This window comes from Kryptolebias marmoratus, linkage group LG15, assembly GCF_001649575.2.
Source record: "Kryptolebias marmoratus isolate JLee-2015 linkage group LG15, ASM164957v2, whole genome shotgun sequence".
Taxonomy (NCBI): domain Eukaryota; kingdom Metazoa; phylum Chordata; class Actinopteri; order Cyprinodontiformes; family Rivulidae; genus Kryptolebias; species Kryptolebias marmoratus.
Window position 1 is genome coordinate 704014 of NC_051444.1, and position 17615 is coordinate 721628.

Sequence of the window (17615 nt, forward strand, 5' to 3'; positions counted from 1 at the left end):
CACACACACACACACACACACACGCAGGAGCTCTGATGTTTCTAGATGAAGGCACAGAAACCCATTGAAGGTCACAGTAAGGCAGATTCACAGCACTAAAGAGGAAGATCGGATCAGAACCGGTCTGCTGTGTTTCAGAACCGCTGTTCTGTTCTCCGCTGGCTGGAAGAACAAAAGCAGGAGGAAATGCTGAAAATGGCCGAGGATGTTCAGGAGTCCCATTCTGTTTTCCCTCTGACCTTTGACCTTTGAACACAGGAAACGAGGCTCCCAGTGATCCGGAGCGACAGTGCTAAGGCTGAAAGGACTTTCTTTGTTTTTAAACTTTATTGTCCTTGAAGGTTGGTTGTGTTTGTCTCAGCAGGGGACATAACCAGAGAGGGAAAGGACAAACCGTCGTGTCCCTCCTACATTCATGGGACGGTCACTGAAAACAGCAGCAGCATAATCTCTGAGATCATTTAGAAACAGTCAGAGTAAATCACAGGTTGGTCAGTTGCCAAACAAAACACCAGAAAAAGTGTCTGTCTTGGCTGTGACTGAGGAAGTCTCCAAAACGTCTCAGCATCTTCTCAGGGTTCCCTGTTTCCTCCTCAGTATGTGAGACAGATTTTCTCTTTATCCTCATTAAATCACAAATATCTCAAACTCATCTTGAACCTATCTCAGTTTTGTTGCAAGTATCTTGATCCAGTCTCAAACCTGTTAAATCTTGTTGTGGGCATCTCAAACTTGTCTCAAACTCCTCTCAAACTCCTCTCAAACCCTTCTCAGTTTTGTTGTGGGGGTCTCAAACCTGTTTCAAATTCATCTCAAACCCAAATTTTGCCACAGGCGTCTCCAAGCTCTGGAGCTGTATTCTGACAGAAAACATCTGAGGCTTCAGCCTCGAACATGCAGATGCAGAAACTGTCTCAGTGATATGTTTAATTTGTAGAGTTTCAGTCATCCAGGACACAACAAACCCTAACAGCTGAAAAAAACAAGGCAACTCCACTTCATTTCCAGTATAAATGGCCTTTTTCCAAGCTTTTACCTCAGATTCTCACTGACAAATGTCAGAATTTAGTTTTCTCTCAGCAGCTGCAGCCCAGTCAGACCTTCAGGTCACCACGAACCAAACAAAGATACCCTGTTTCCACCCATTTACATTCTTGTGCTGAACATTTCTGCTGTGCAAAGGTTTGACCAGTCTGTCCTCTAAGTTCGCAGAATGAATCTTGTCCCTGAGTTGTCCCAGAGCTCCACCTCATGTAGGTTTGGGTTAAAGGGAGTGAATCGATGAGCTCCTCGCAGAAGGGCAGAGAGAGGGACACAGGACTCTCTTCCTCACATTTACTGTTTAGCTTGTTGCATCACAGAGAGACGTTCGGATGTCCTTGTGTCCCGGCGTTAGGTGAGGGCGTACTCGAACGTCCCTTTCTCCAGCCCCTCGATGCCGTCGGCCCAGTTGGAGGAGGGCATGCTGCTGTACGGGTCCAGCAGGATCCTGAAACAGCGGACGATCAGCAGCCCCAGGAACACCAGCAGCATCCCCACAAAGGCAAACGCTGTCTTCTGCTCCAGGGTCAGAGAGTGCGCCATCATGTCGTTCCCGTTCATGGCAGCGAGGGAGTGGTTGAAGTGGACGCTGCTCATGGTGAACCCACATCCAGGTGCCTCATCTCTGGTCTGATGGGGTCGGGCGTCTAAAAGCCTGCATGGTACCTGGACAGAGGGGACATGTAGCCTCTAATTACAGCTGTTTTACCCCTTGAAGATCTGTTTACCTGTCAGATCCCAGTCAGAGCGGAGGAACTGAGTGAAACAGGAAGTGGAGTGGAAAAAATCTGGGATGGATCGATACTTTTACCTTCTGAGGGCAGCATCAATGTGCTGAATCTGAGTTTATTAAAGGACTGATTTCTGCTTCCTGCTGGTAATTAGCTGAATGTTTGTATTTTAAAACCCAGGACAGGTTTGAAGTTTCTAGTCAAAAATATTAAACATTGAAAGTTTCTGTGAAAATGGAGCCGAGAGTGAGTTATTTAAGTTTAAAGAAGCAGAACACAAGCTAAAAGGAGCCAAACAGCTAAAAGCTAAAAGAAGCTCCAGTCTAACAACAATCAGCAAAATGTTTGCTAAAAGTAGCAGAAGGCTTGAAATGCTGACTCAGCATTTACACAAATCTGTGAAAATTAAATGGATTTAGAACTTTCTGTTCTTTCTTTGTTTTTGTTTTAATTCAGAACAAAATAACTTTTTTCTTTTCTTTTCACTCCTGGAAGTAATGGCCTGAAAGCAGAGAAACAAACTGAAGGATGGATCTAATCCGACCCCCCCACCCCTCAGCTCCAGGTTCCTGATAAGAGACAGATGTCTGGAGAAAACTGCAAACAGGAACAGAGATACAGACTTTCTGTAAACCAAGGATCATTGCTCCTTAAAGTCAGGTTTGACTCACGGCGAGCGCACAGCCAGCTGTGCAACAGGAAGCAGGCGTGAATAAACCCAAATGTCTGGGGAGGATGCAGTCCAAGATGTCTACCTGTTGCATGTGAGCAGACAGAGTAATTCCATTAGGCAGTAAGAGAGGGACGGGAACTGACCGCACGTAATCACACGCCCGCCACAGGTGGCTCAGCTCAGGGGAGGAGGGAGGATCCATGTCAACAGAAACAATGAGAGACGAGGGGAAAGGAAGTGGAACGATGGGGAGGACACTGCACAAGTCTGCTGAGGGAGACGGGGGGAGGGAGGGGGAGACAGAAAGACTGCATTGACAAATTCAGGAGGTCTGAGGAAGGAAAATCAGGTGTCTCACCATCATTATCGAGCCATCCTTACAGACCTGTTGCTGCCGTTTGCTGCCAACTCCTCCTCCTGGGAGCTGTCAGACATGTGTCCGTGAATCCATCCATGGCTGCGAACAGCTGATCTTCAGAGAGATGCAGCTCCTGTCCTGGTGCTGCTTTACTCTCTGCCTCCTGCTCATTATCATTCTGTTTCTCTATCTCTCCCTGTGGAAGCACGCTCGCTGCCGACTGCTGCTGCCGGCTGCTACCGCTGCTGCTCCATGGCAACCACTTGTTAGTCTCACTCAGCTGCTCTGCTCCTCACTCATTCACTCGTTCACAGCAGCAGCACCAGGATGGATGCAGCAGCATCATTCTGTCCTGGCAGGCAATCAGGGTTTCTCCACACCGACCGCAGCGCAGCATCATCTCCGCCTCCTGAGCTCCGTCTGATGATGTGTCTGTAATTGGACGAATTAAATCAGCCATTCTGCTTAAAGGCTTGTAGATGGAGCCTGCCCTGAACAGACTGAAGGAGAAAAGAGCGAACAGAAGAAGAGGTTTTATTTCAGCAGGTCAGAAACATCTGCACATCTGCAGCCTTGAGCGAGATGCTCAGATGTCCTTCAAAAGACAACAAAATATACAACCTCAGGTCTGAGAAATGTTGGGTAAAATTTAAAACAGAATGCAATAATTTGTTCATCTCAAAGACCCAGATTTGATTCAGAACGAAACACGGTGTGAAGAATCCAGCTCCAGATGTTTCCTCTTCTTCTCCCATCAGTCTGTCAACATCTGGACCTGAGGTTGTCCCATTCTGTCTGTTCAACGGTCCTGGAACCTGGACTAATGCACCCTCATACCATCAGAGAGGCAGGCTGACCTCAGAACAGTTCTCCTCTTTGGTCCAGAGGAGACACATCTGTTCACATCTGGCTTCTTCTCTGCCTGATAGAGCTTTAAGCAGCATCTGTGGACGGCGCGGTGAACTGTGTTTACAGACAGAGTTCCTGAGCAGAACCAGAACCAGAACCTGATCTGTGGAAGTGTTCCAGAGCAGAACCAGAACCAGAACCTGATCTGTGGAAGTGTTCCTGAGCAGAACCAGAACCAGAACCTGGTTTTAATGCAGTGAGATGTGTTTATGGATTTCCTAGTTTAATGGGTCTGGTTATAAACAGTGTTTTTATAATAAAATTTATTAGTCTGTTATTGCTGCGACGACCACAGGTTCAAAGAACTATTTTAGCATTTATGCTCCGTTATCGTTCCTGTTGACGGACAGAACAGCCACACAGGCTTTCATTCCAGGCAAAGTTCAGTTATCAGAGTTTTTTTGGCTCGGAGAGAAGAACTGTTGAGATATAAACCTGTTGCATAAACCTACTTTAATATCATACGTGTTCAGGACATACGGATAAAAACGGACTTTTATCTGAACCAGACTACAGGTCAGGAGCAAAACTGATACTGGAAACTATAAAACACCTGTTCTTACAGAACGCACAGGTAAAGAGCGTCATTAAACTCTGACGGAAGCAGATAAGAGACTTTTTTAAGACTTTTATCACATTAACTGAAGTGGAGCCGTTATTAATGTCCCCTCAGCTGACAGCTTCATTAAATCCACTTTTACTCTGAAAAGCTTAGATATAAGAAAAAAACATAAGAAAAACTGCAAATTTAATTTAGGATAATAATCATGATCTTTATTTATTTAGTAAGCTGAAGCTTTTTAAAACACATTTCATACAAAATAAATTAAAAAACTCATCGGTTTCACTGATCCCAAACACTTTACTTATAATCTGAGTAAAATTTAAACCTGAATACTGATTTATTAGCTTTTAACTTCCATAATTTGGCTCCCAGAACTGAAACGGGTCTATATTTCACTTTAATCTAACTTTAAGACATAAAATAAATAACTTTATAATTAACTTTAAATAATAAAATAATAAAACTAGAAGAGTTGTTGTTTGCAGCATGAAAAATGATGTCTATTGTTTTTAAAAGTTCAATATTTGTACTTTTTAAAGATCTAAAACAAGTTTTTAAAATGTTTTATAGTTTAATTATTGGGTCTAGATTTTTTGTTAAAAATGCCAACAGATTTAGATCATTTCTGTTTGGTAGAAGCTCTATGTAGAGATTTAAAGAAAACAGAAGAAAAACACATTTAATTTCTTTAAATTTCCTGTTTTTCTTTTACAAGGTGATTTTCTTTCTCTCAGAAGCTCAGAGTCAGTTAAGATTTTTAAGCAAAGTTCTGATTTTCTGAAACTTTCAGGAAATAAATAATTAGTTTTTTTGCTCATATTTTTCATTCATAAAGAAATTCTTCCTAAAGTTTCACTGTTCAAAGAGGTTAAAGGTCAAACTCGCCTTTATTGTCAGTGAACAGAATCATTTACAGAAAATCTGGAAGTTTGCTGCAGCTGTTGTTGAGTTAACCATCAGACAGAGGAATATTTTAAATACCAAGTCAAATATTATCAATAACAGGTCTTTAAGCAAAGCTGAGTTGACATTTTATCATTTTAACATTTACAGAAGTTTTAACTTGGTTTTTATTGTGCCTGACTATCAACAAATAACTTTTTTATCATGGGCTGAAAAATCTGTTTCTTCGGTTTCGTGAGTCTCTCAGACTTGTTGAGCAGATTTCTGTAAAAGCTTTAAAGAAATTAAAACAATTTTTCCAGTGGAGGAAAAAGTGCTTCGATCGATAGTTTCAGGAATGAAGAATTGGGTTGGCACCGAGATAAAATCAATAAGACGGGGCGTTTATTCTGCCTGGAAGCATTACTGGTGCTGCTGCACGAATTACTGTCTGAAATTAAAAACAGGCAGAATGATGGGATTTATCAACAAGACGTCTGTAAACCCTAAACTTTTGGTGAATCTCAGGATACGAGTCTAAATGAGTCAGAAACGTTTTCTAAAATCAGTCAAACAAAGTTTCCAGTTTAAAACAGACATATCTGAACTTCTTACCACCAACATTACTGGCACATCAATATCTAAAGTCAGGTTGTGGTTAAAAGCTGCAACACTTAGATCTATTCATCCATTCATTTGGTTTATGAAGAAAATAATTTAAAAACGACATCATCAGGATAATTGATCTGCTGCTGGATCCTCTCCAATTTGCATACGATATGATAAATATTTTATTTGTAGATGTCGGTTTGAAAACACAGCATCTCGTTAAGACTCCAACTTGTGTTATTTTTGTGACACTTAAAGAAAAAATAATTTCTTCTTTCTGTGTTTTTCTGTCCACCTGCAGCGCACTCTTCTGGCCAGCAGGTGGCGGTGGAGAGCCTCTCAGGCGGTTCGTCGGCTGCCGTGAAAATCCACCAAAGAAGAAGAACAAAGCCTGCACATTTTTACTGCGTAGGAGCATCTTTGTGTCCGGAGAGAAAGAGGCGGATTAATCTCAACATGGCAGATGTTAATCCCGAAGAGGAGCTAAAACAGGAGGAAACTGCAGCTTCCGTTCTGTCCGAAACCGACGAGACTTCTCAGGAAACCCCGAACGGCGTGAAAACGTGAGAATAACGACCTGCTAACTGCTAACTAGCTTAGCTAACATGGACTCCTTTTGTTAGCCGAGGAGCTTATAACGGCTATAGAAATTTAATATTAACAAAAACGCGGTGGATGTTAGGTTTGTAGAATATATGACATTATCAAAATTGCTAAAATACATTTTTAAATGTTACGGTTTTGTCAAAATATCAGTTATAATCACGCACTGAGAGCGCTATGCTAACCGCGTTAGCTAATGCTAGCGAGAACTCGTAATGTTTTTAAATGAAAACCTTGTGAAATCCAAAAGTTACCTTCAGTTTAAAACTTAAACTAAAGTCGATTTAGTAAATTAAACAGTCTGAACCTAAGACATCGGTGGTAGCGACAGTATTTTGAATATTTTGAGCCCAAATGAGGTGTTTCAGTTAGCTGCTGGACAATGAGCCTGTGATAATAATGAGATATAAAGTTTAAAACATGTCATGCTTTAGATTACAAGAAGTTATGAGCAGTAGGAATAAAAGTTAAAATGTATGCTGAAATAATGTTTCTGATTTCCTTTCAATCCGGATAAATGTGCCTCTTATTAAAGGGTTTCATTCATTTTTATTTATTGCATTTAACTTCTTTATGTTACAGAGAATTCTGCGTGACCATAAAGCACTATTTTTAATTTCTTTGTCGCAATTATTAGGTAAAGTTCTAAACTCTTCACATTGTTTAGTACATTAATAACCAAACCTGGCATTCCTGGTTTGAGATGAAAATGTTGAAGAGTTTGGAGGTAGTCCTCCTCACTTTGTACCACAGCATGATGCTGTCACCACCATGCCTGACAGCTGGTTCAGTGTTCTCAGGTCTGATAGCCTCATCTTGGCTCGTCCAAACGTCCTTCTTGTCTCAGTCCTTGGCTCGTCTGACCAGCCAATAAATCCATAATGTGGTTCTGTGTTGTAAAACACAGAACGGTTCTAATAAATCATTAAAAACAGGGAATAATGTCACGTTCGTGTTCATGATGGACGGCTGGAGTTGAGTGGTCAGAATCCACAGCAGGAATCGTTCTCTGGGACTCGGTTGGTCTGGTTTGGCTGAGCTGGATGAATTTGTTGTTGATGTTTAAAGAATATTTGTCTGCTTCACTAAAAGCTGCTTTGGTCCTTCACGTCAGAAGAGAAAGATGAAACACAAAGAAACAGCAGTTTTACTCACATTTACTAACGTGCACAGTGGGGTTTGAGTAGAGTCCTCTGACCTGTGCTCCTTCTCCTTTCGTAGGGACAACGAGGACAGCAAGGACACCCAAGAAAAGCACGACGCCAAGGAGAAGTCCTCCGTCAGCAAGAGAGGAACTCGCTTCCATCCCTACAAAGACAAACATGGTGGAGAAAAGAAGAGCGGTCACAGGAACCGAGTGTTTATCAGTAATATTCCTTATGACATGAAGTGGCAGGCAATCAAAGATCTGATGCGTGAGAAAGGTAATGTCTCCAGTGACGGGGATGATGTCTTTTTGTCTCTTCTCATTTGATTAGAAGTTCTCGACCTTCTGTTTACCAGATGGAGAGTTTTAGATTTTTCATGTCCTGGTAGCATTAAGAGCAGATGCTAAGGAAACAACCTTGTATGATTTTAGGTTATTGGTTTTTAAGTCAAATTTCTTTTGGATGGACACCCATTCAGTTTGGGCTGATATGTATGAGAGAAAAGGAAGAAGTTGTCACTTGTTTTATTGCACTGGCAGCTCCAAAACGTAACCTCAAACTAGTTGTAGAATTTGATTGTTGAATGTTTTTGTTGCATCTGCTGCAAGGTGATTATGACTTTCAATGTTTTAATGTTTTACTTTCTTCCCGAGGGGGGTCTGAAGAAGCCTTTGGGCTCTGAATCTACTGCCATGAATGGAATCTGTTAACATGTCGAAGTCTTTTGAATTTCCCAGGTTATATAGCTGTGTTTCTCTCTGGCCTTGGCCTTTGGGTGTCTCAGTCTCTGCCCAGCAAGGCATGGTGTTGTCTGGTGGGATGTTGGTCTGGGCTGACTGTTGAGCGTTAATGGGACATCTCCATCTGTAGCGGCATTGCCAAGGCCAGCGGCGACTTGAAGACTTGGTGACTCAAATCCCTTTTGTTCTTTTGGTATTTTTCCTTTGTATGTCTCATGTAGTTGGTGAGGTTACATACGTGGAGCTCTTTAAGGATGCAGAAGGAAAGTCAAGGGTAAGTGATGTGGCCAACTTGCTGCACGAGGTTTTAAAAGCCCTCAGCAGGCTCTCATTAATCATGTGATCTTTTAGGCTCTGATCTATTGGCTCTACTGAGCTGGAGATACTGTAGGTTGGGTTTAGAGCCTGATAGATGGATCATTATTGACATTCATTTGAAACGGAGATGTCCTGTTGATTTTTTGGAAACGTAGCCTAAAGAACTCCTAAGAGTACTTTTTATTTTTTGCTTTTGTTGTTGTCCTCTCAATTGGTCTAAATGTTTGTTTGTTTGGACATTTTCCAAATGGAAATGTGGGTTGTGTGATTTATCTGATTGGTTGACCCTCATGTCTCAAAATATATACTTATATTTTCCAATTACTTTAAATGCCACAGCTTTCTCTTCAGTGGAGCAAAACTGTTTTATTAATGTTTTATATTCAACTTTACAAATGCCTTTTCTTAGTTTAAATGTCAGTTTATTAAGCTGATAACATTTTATTGTTTGACCACTAACTGTGGTTCAGCTCAGCATCTTCTAATGTTTAAGAATCTGAGTAGAATGTACTTCATTAAACTTTTGAGCATGATTTATTCTGTTTATTTTTTAAAGCTAACTCTCAGTGTACCTTAAATCATAATATTGAAGGTAACTAATAACTTTTATTATCTTGTTTTTTAAGACCAAATAAAAACCTCCTGGCTCCGGCCGGTGGGTGGATATCTGGGTTGTACTTTTGAACATAGAAGCGTATTAATACATGAGTTTTATAGTTGTTTTATCTCGATATTAAATGTATTTTGTTTACCTTTTGCGTCCCGCCTGGATCACCTGATGTCCTCCGCTCAGGGTTGTGGGTGAGAATCCGTTTCTCTGAATGAAACCTTTTCTTCTCATGTTTTTATGGCTGAATGATGTGACTCCTGTTCTCCTCATCTTCGTCAGTGTGGTGGAGTTCAAAGACGAAGAGTTTGTGAAGAAGGCCGTGTCAGCCATGAATAAACATGACCTGAATGGACGACCCCTCAACATCAAGGAGGTGAGACGAGTCCAGATCTGAGGAACTGAATCAGGTTTTATTTCTGATTACTGAACCATCAAGGGGCTCTTGGTCCTCAGGACTGAGTTTGTTTTTATGTTTAGGTTTAAAAACATCAACAGGTTTGTGTTAAAATCAGTCATTTTTAGGTGATAGTTTTATAAAACTAATTAAACTTGCATGAAATATTTTCTCAAATCTAAATAAAATGAATCAGAGTTTAAAAAGCTCTTCCAGCAGGAGGAAGTTCTTTTCTTATGATGCATTTTAAAACCAGCAGAAACAACAAAATAAACCTCATCATTTAAATTAAAGTAAGCTTTCAGACAGTTTCAGGCCTGAAATGCTTTGGTTAAAGGTTTGAGTCGGAGGAATCCTGCATCTGTGGTGATTTCTGCGAGTTTTTCTTACTTCAGGACCCCGACGGCGAACACGCCCGGCGTGCGCTGCAGCGCATGGGAGGAGCTCAGCAGGGAGGCCGGGGGCAGGACATGGGCCCCGGTGGGATGAACCTCCCGCCCTCCATCGCTAACAACCCCAACATACCACCGGAGGTCATCCACGCCCTGCAGGCCGGGCGGCTGGGCAACACGGTGTTTGTGGCTAATGTAAGAACAGGCAGGCACCGGCGGGTCTGTCCGGTTCAGAAAGTTTAATGTTTGATAAAAAGCTTTGTTCTGCAGCTGGATTTCAAGGTGGGCTGGAAGAAGTTAAAGGAGGTGTTTGGGATGGCGGGAGTGGTGAAACGAGCGGACGTGAAGGAGGATAAGGATGGGAAGAGTCGCGGGATGGGAACTGTGACCTTTGAGCAGCCCCTGGAAGCTGTTCAGGCTATTTGTATCCTTCCAGGTGAACCGAAGTGGTTTCTGTCAGCGCCGAGCACTGCCTGGCTGCTGAAACTGAGTTATTAAAAAGCTGAAACTATCGTAACAACAGCCATAAAGTATCAAAGTCATAAATCCCTGAGGTCGTAGCTGTGACGTCCTGAACGAGCTGAATGTTTTTACCTGAAGTCGTACAGAAGAACAGGTCGGTCTGAACGCAGTGGTGGTTTCAGTTTGTGAACGTCTCCTTGACTCTTGACTCAGCCATGTTCAACGGACAGATGCTCTTTGACCGGCAGATGCACGTTAAAATCGTACGTAACGTTTAAATATTGAAGTTGTGCAGAGAATAACATAAAAATAATAAATAAAGTTTGTTTTGTTGCTCCGCAGGATGAGAAGTCTCTCCCTCCTGAGGATTTCCGTCAAGTAGAGAAATCGCCTCAGTTACCACGTGAGTCAGGAGTTTTCAGATTTTATCAGCTTTGAGCCTAAAACCGGAGAGGAAAACGACCCGGGCTGAGTTTTAACTTCCTGTGAGGAAAACAGACATTTTTAACACATAATCTTTATTAAATGCACCTCAGAGGCTAAAACCATCATTGATGCATCTTTGTTGTTTTAAACTTGGATGATTGTTGCTTATTTTACATAAAAACTGATTTATTTATTTTTAAACCTAATAAAGAGTTCACAATAACATTAATCACAGGCCAACAGTTAGCATGGATGCTAACTTTAGATTGGATTAAAATAGAACCGCTAACTGTTAGCGTTGTGTTTATAACAGGGAGTTATACACAGACCAACCTTTGTGTTTAATATTAAAGTGTTTTCTGTCTTTAGGGGGTCTGGGGGGTATTGGTATGGGTCTGGGACCGGGAGGCCAGCCCATCAATGCTAACCGTCTCAGTGGAGGTGGAGGAATGGGCTCTATGGGCCCTGGAGGTCAGTCACATGGCAGCTGTTTTTTTTTGTTTTTTTTTTGGGGGGGGGGATTAAATAAAACCTCAGGTGTGACCTCCTGACTTTCTCCTGCAGGGATGGATTCTTCTGGTTACGGAGGGATGAACAGACTTGGAGGAGGTGCGTGCTTTGTGTCTTTTTCTCTTGTTAAAGACCAATAATAAGACGGCCATGATCAAACTTGGTGCTGTTTTCCCAGGAATGAGTGGTGGGGGGGGCTTCGGAGGCATGGACAGCATGGGCAGCATGGGGGGCTTCGGAGGCAGAGACATAGCCCCGGTCGGCAGAATGGGAGGTGAGTGTTTTTACTCTGACTGTTGGAGGCTGCCGTGGAGCTTCAGTCTGAAGTTATCTCTGTGGTGTTCAGATATGTATCGGTCAGGGATGGGGGGCATGGACCGGGACTTTGGCCACGGAGACATGTCAATGAGTCGAGGGTTTGGAGATTCTTTTGGAGGAATGGGTAGGTGACGCTTCGAGCTCAGACTTTAGAATCCAGCAGAAGAAGAGTCTGAAGCTTCCTGACTTCTCTCTGCCCCGTCCTGCAGGTGGTGGTTTTGGAGGAGGAATGGGCAGTGGTGCCATGGGACCCATGGGCTCTGGTTTAGGTACAGGAACGACTACAGACGGTCGAAATGTTCATATAAATGTAAACGTTAGACACAACCATCAGTTTGTAGGAAACCAGCAGCAGGCTGATCAGAAGTGTTGGTTTTACTGGGAGACAAACTTCTGCTCCTTCAGAGAACAGCTGTAGGAGCTGTCAGGTTAATCTGAAGCTTTTTAGTTTGTGTAGAACGACATTAATAGATGTTTTCTGTCCTTAAATCCCAGTTTGCAGCTGCTGCAGCTGCTGGAGGCCTTCCTGTTCCAGCAGACTCATTAAAGAAAGCTGTTTGTGTTGCAGGTGGAGGAATGGGCAACATGTCCATGGACAGGATGGGCTCCAGCTTCGACCGTTTAGGCATGTCAGGAATGGACATGAACCGTGGATTTGGAGGCTATGGGGGTGGAGGCCACATGGGCGGAGGCTCCGGGTCCAAAGGAGGCTGTCAGATATTTGTGAGAAATGTAAGTTTGGGTCTCTAAAAGCTGCTGGGATGTTGGATTATTACCGTCTTTATTAATAGATTTATTGGTCTTGCAGCTGTCTTACGACCTGACATGGCAGAAGCTGAAGGAGAAGTTCGGTCACTGCGGTAAGATTCAGCTCAAGCTCCTGGCCTTTCTCCAGGTCGGCTTTATTTTAATCAAGCCCTGAATGATGAAGTCGACGCTCCTCCTCCTCGTTTCCTGCAGGTCAGGTCATGTTTGCAGAAATCAAAATGGAGAACGGCAAGTCGAAGGGCTGTGGGACGGTGCGATTCGATTGTCCTGAGAGCGCCGAGAAGGCCTGCAGGATGATGAACGGAACAAAGATCAACGGGCGAGAGGTGGACGTCCGCATCGATCGTAACGCTTAAAGTTTGTTGTAGTTCCAGGAAAACACTCTCACATTCGGGCCCTTCCAACCATTTTTGTTTTGTTTTAAAAACACAAGAATTCATATCCTTAAATGTTCTCTTCTGTTGTGGTTTTTATGCACTACTTTACTATTTTATCTTTGGTTTATGAACCCCTTTATAATTTGTCAGGCAGTGTATTTGAAAAAATAAACTTTTTAATTTTTAAACTGCTTGTTAAGCTTTTTAAGACAAGTGTTTGTGTAGGAGGGATGGATGATGGAGCTTTGAGCAGAAGGCAAATAACACAAAAACAACAATTATTGTTGTTTTTATACGGACACGGATCTTTCATGCTTTCTGCCTCTTCCTGCTCATAAATCTTTATTTCACATCCAGTTAAAACTAAAACAGCTGATTTCTGAGAAACGTTCCAGCTCCTCAGGAACGTTTGGATCAGAACATTTATTCAGAGGAATGAGATCATCTGTTGGAGACGAGCAGACGGTTTTTATACCGGCTGCCATGACTTTGGTTTAGTTTTTAATCCTTATTAACAAAGAAATGGAAACACAAACACCTACAGTCCACAGGAACGAGTAAATCTGAAGAAGAGTGGATCTTTACGTCGTATAAATTTATCACAGGATGTTTTGGGTCCCAGCTCTTCTTCAGACCAACAACTTTAAATACTGTCACCATCTTTTAACACTAAATACAAAGAAGATTAGATGCAAACATCTTAAAGGTCTTTAGTCCACAAATGTCCCCGGATCTCAGTCCAGTCAGAACCTTTGGGACGAGCGTCTCATCGTGTGTCCCGTCAGAAATCTGTTTCCAGCAGTTCTGAAGGCAGAGGAGACTTAATTATCACCTGGATGTGTGTTTTATCATGTTTGTTTTTAATGTTGGATTGATGTAACCCGTCTCCTGAATGAACTGGGTATTTAAAGATGGCGATCAGACTCCAGGGCTCGAGGGCCACTGTTTTTCTGCTGCAGCACACCTGATTCAAATGGTTTAATTAACTCCTCACCAATCATCCAGTTCTCCAGGAGCACGTCCACAAGTTATTAATTTAAAGCAGGAACACGTCTAAAACATGCAGGAGAGCGGCCCCCTGTGGTTCAGAGAGTCGTAGGTCTGAAGAAGGACCTGTTTGGTGTTTGGATCCAACCTTCGTTTTACATCTTTTGAGTTGGTGGTTTAAAGAGATGGGGGCGTTTCAGTCGCCACACAGTCTTATGGGATTGTTTCCGATGATCCCCAGCTCGTACAGGATGGACAGAGTGGCAAACAGGATGTAACAAACTAAACAAACGAGTCCTAACTTCCAGTCCAGCTTCCAGCTGTTGACGTGCACGGCCACAAACAGGAAGACCACCGAGACGAGCAGCGTGGCAGAAATGAAGAGCAGCCCGGTGCTGTTGACCTGGACCGGGCTGCTGGTGTCCACGAAGGCCGTCCTGATGAACCAGGGCAGGCCCAGGCACAGCATGTCGAACACGTTGGAGCCCACGATGTTGGCCATGGCCATGTCAGCTTTCCCTGGCAGACACACCACATTTCTTCAGGTGAGTTTTAGGCCGAGCTGCTTTGTTTTCTGTTAGATTTGTGTCAGCTCAGCTGCGACCCTCCTACCTTCTCTGGCCACCATCACGCTGGCCACTGTGTCGGGTATGCTGGTCCCGGCGGCGAGCAGGGTGAGGCCCATCACCGTGTCCGGGATGCCGAGAGTCTCACCTGAGCAAACAGAACCACAAACAGCAGCTTCAGGCTGAGAAACATGACCTCTGTCTGGAGGAGGACTTCGTCACAGTTATTCCCTCGTTCAGTGTTTTATGAATGTAGATCTGCTGTGGTTGTGGGGGTTCTGAAGTTAACGGGTCCAGTTCTCTCCAGCTCCTCCTGGAGGATCCATGATCCGTCTTGAGAGTTCTGGTTCTGCCCTGGGGTTGAGCCCAGGAGGCATCTAATCAGTCTGAACCATCTGAGATGATTCCTCCGAGCTCGGATCAGAAACCTGCTCTTTGGCTCGTGGAGCATCTACAGGTCACCGTTCAATAAATAAGAAAGGAGAAACACACAGGACCTGGGGCCATGGATCAGTTATTTTAAAGAGTTAAAAGCTCTGAATGTTTCCTGTTTGTTAAAGGAACCTTAAAATGTTGCAGCTGCTCGTTTACTCAGAATAAACCTCAGAGTTTATATTTGTCTGTATTTATGTGTGAACTGTCTCTTCTCTTGGCTTTTTATGAGTCCTCGGCTGTTTTTCTCCATGCATTCGTTCATCTGCCAGTATTTATTGTAAATGTTGTAAAAGCGTAGAAGAACGAGAGCGAATGTTTAAACAAACCTGCAGACCTCCAGTGTTCCTGTCGAAGGGAAACTCTTTTGTCATTATTATATTATATATATTATATTATTATATCATTATTTGGAGCTCATTTATAACCAAGTCTTTGTTTTTAGACAGGCAGTGGAAATCAGGACTCATTCATTTAAAACCAATAAAAATCCACAAACTCCTTTAGCTCCTGATTGAACTTTAATATAACTCCACTCTTCAGGATAATCTCATGATGCTTCAGAAGACCTCCGACTGTCACATGAGAACTTTGTCCTTCAAGCATCCAGTTCTGCTTTACGTCTCCATTGTAGACAGAGGTGCAGATTGTTCTCTGAGCCTCGTCGAGTCATGTATGTGCAGCCGGTCCTCACATGACTGGGTTTCCTGCTGTAATCCTGCAGAGACTCCTGGAGCTACAGTGTAATGACCCCCCCTCCCTCATTTCAACAATGGAATGTCAGGAATCAGCCAGCAGACCAACATGTGACTCTGCTCTGCAAATATTTTCTCACAAGTCTCAAATACTTGTGATCCACAAAGATTTGCAGAGGATGGGGCTGATTTATTCACACCTGCATCAGAACCATGGAGACCAGGAAAATGTGCAGAATGTCCCCAGATCTTTCAGTTAGAGTTAGAGAGTTCTGATGAGTTTAAATCCTTAAAAGTTAAAACATGTTGAGTCGTTCCAGTCGTCAGATAACTCACTGGACCAAAGGAGGAGACAGAAACAACTGATTGATTTCACAACAATCCATCACGCTGAGACAGGAGGCAGAGGACGCGTGAACATCAGGACGAAAGCCCTGAATGATGATCTGCTCCGAGAACGTCTCAGGCAGCAGAAACATAATGTGGAAGAGGAGGAAGAGGAACCATCATGGAAGGACAAGCCCCTGAACAACATGAACCACCGGCAGATTGAGGAAGTGGCTGAAATCAACAAACCAACCAGCAGCTAGAAAGAGCTGGACTGAAGGACAGACAGAGACACTAATCATGGAGGCCAGGGTCCATCATACCAGGCAGGACCCAAGATGGAGGCTGATGTCCCTGAGACAGTCCAGCACATCACAGCAGGATGGAAGATGCAGGCAGGTAAAGAAACATGGAACATCATAACCAAACAGCTGGAACAGAGTACAGGAACATCTGTACGAGTCTGGACTGGAGTCCCACAGTCACAGAGGGAGACTCCACCTAAGGTGGAGGAGATCCAGACTGACAACCAACCAGACACAGTGGTTCCTGGGATCCAACAGATCCAACAGATCCCAGGAACCACCTCAGGGATCTCTGTCCAGAAGAGCTGAGATCCTGAACAGAACCCTGAAGATCCCAGGCCTCTGTAGAGGACCTGAGGTTGAAGGGAAGTGGAACAAATACGGCGAGTTTAGAGTTATCACTGAAAATCGTTTCAGCATCTTAGTCCAAAATGTTTCATTTTAGACCCAATAAAAATGTTCAGAAGACAAAAGAATCAAAAAGTTGACAGTTTTAGTTTTGAAGCATCTTGTTTGCTGTTAACTTCATTTAAAAACCATCACATGCTGTGAAAGATTAATGACGATAGATCTGAGTTAAAATGGAAGTGGGAGAAGATATTTGAACACAATGAGCTCCTCACCAACTATGGTGACCATCCAGACCAGCACGTAGGTGAAGGCTGAGATCCAGACGGCGGACATGATGAAGGTCACCATGAACCACTGCCTCCAGAAGCGTCTCCTGCAGTCCGGGACGGTGATGAAGAGCAGAGCGATGACGGGCAGAGACAGGACCCACAGGATCCGTTTCAGGTCGCTCTCCGGCACCGAAAACACACTTTTCTGCTCTGCTGGGGTGAAGATGGAGACAAGATGAGGAGCTGCAGCTGAACTGGTAAAGGTAAAACAAGCAAACCCAGAGCTAAAAGCTAAACTTAGCAGAACAGGAGCTAAAAGCTAAAAGTATCTGTCCTGAGCTGCAGATAACGGAGACCTCCGGCTCTACCTTCAGACAGCTCATTGAGCCCGTGCAGGCTGAGGGACAGGTGGGAGTAACCCGAGTCATCCTGGAAGATCCCGCTGTCGGTTCTGGACCGGCCCCGGACCCTCAGGCTGGTGTCATCGTTCCAGCCAATCAGAGGCTGCGTCTCAAGCTTCTCTCCAGAACCGGAGCCCAGACAGGTGCAGCAGGGGCTCAGCTTCCTCAGGACAAACTCGCTGATGCGGAGGTCAAAGCACAGAACCACGATGTAGACGGCGTAGACGAGCAGCAGAGAGGCGGCCTCGTACCTGACACCAGAACCAGAACCAACAGAATCATTTTAACCTCAACAGACCTAACCTTAGCATTAGGAGCCAAACAAATGAATTCAAAGACCCTGCAGCCGGGTCAGATCCCGTCCTTCCTCTGAAACGGACTCATCTGACCACAGAACTGGCCCGTTTCTCTTTTACCTGAAATACTGCAGGTATTTATGTGAAATACT

At 43.6% G+C, this 17615-nt stretch overlaps 3 protein-coding genes across 4 annotated transcripts in view; 1 reads left to right on the top strand and 2 right to left on the bottom strand.

Moving 5' to 3' along the window:
• Nucleotides 1-6: 6 nt before the first annotated feature.
• On the bottom strand, nucleotides 7-3389 carry ctxn2 (cortexin 2). The gene is made up of 2 exons (XM_017404255.3): nucleotides 2804-3389; nucleotides 7-1707 (listed from the first exon to the last, which is right to left on the bottom strand). The coding sequence occupies exons 1-2, from the start codon at nucleotides 2807-2809 to the stop codon at nucleotides 1393-1395; spliced, it is 321 nt and encodes a 106-aa protein (XP_017259744.1). The 5' UTR covers nucleotides 2810-3389; the 3' UTR covers nucleotides 7-1392.
• Nucleotides 3390-6122: 2733 nt separating this feature from the next.
• On the top strand, nucleotides 6123-13027 carry myef2 (myelin expression factor 2). 2 transcript variants are annotated; one of them, XM_017404254.3, is made up of 17 exons: nucleotides 6123-6331; nucleotides 7593-7795; nucleotides 8481-8533; nucleotides 9371-9378; nucleotides 9467-9560; nucleotides 9977-10168; nucleotides 10244-10397; nucleotides 10649-10698; nucleotides 10778-10838; nucleotides 11231-11332; nucleotides 11426-11470; nucleotides 11550-11645; nucleotides 11718-11813; nucleotides 11899-11958; nucleotides 12258-12421; nucleotides 12498-12549; nucleotides 12650-13027. In XM_017404254.3, the coding sequence occupies exons 1-17, from the start codon at nucleotides 6225-6227 to the stop codon at nucleotides 12811-12813; spliced, it is 1701 nt and encodes a 566-aa protein (XP_017259743.1). In that variant the 5' UTR covers nucleotides 6123-6224; the 3' UTR covers nucleotides 12814-13027. The 2 variants fall into 2 exon arrangements, with proteins under 2 accessions (XP_017259743.1, XP_017259742.1); XM_017404253.3 differs by having other exon boundaries at nucleotides 11550-11813.
• A 723-nt stretch (nucleotides 13028-13750) lies between these two features.
• The window catches only part of slc24a5 (solute carrier family 24 member 5), a 7109-nt gene continuing 3244 nt past the window's right edge, over nucleotides 13751-17615 (bottom strand). The window contains exons 3-6 of the mRNA XM_037979907.1: nucleotides 17135-17450; nucleotides 16770-16976; nucleotides 14434-14535; nucleotides 13751-14340 (exon numbers count right to left, since the gene is read on the bottom strand). Coding sequence (XP_037835835.1) covers nucleotides 14018-14340; nucleotides 14434-14535; nucleotides 16770-16976; nucleotides 17135-17450 — 948 coding nt within the window. The 3' untranslated portion in view covers nucleotides 13751-14017. The remainder of the gene's footprint in view (nucleotides 14341-14433; nucleotides 14536-16769; nucleotides 16977-17134; nucleotides 17451-17615) is intronic.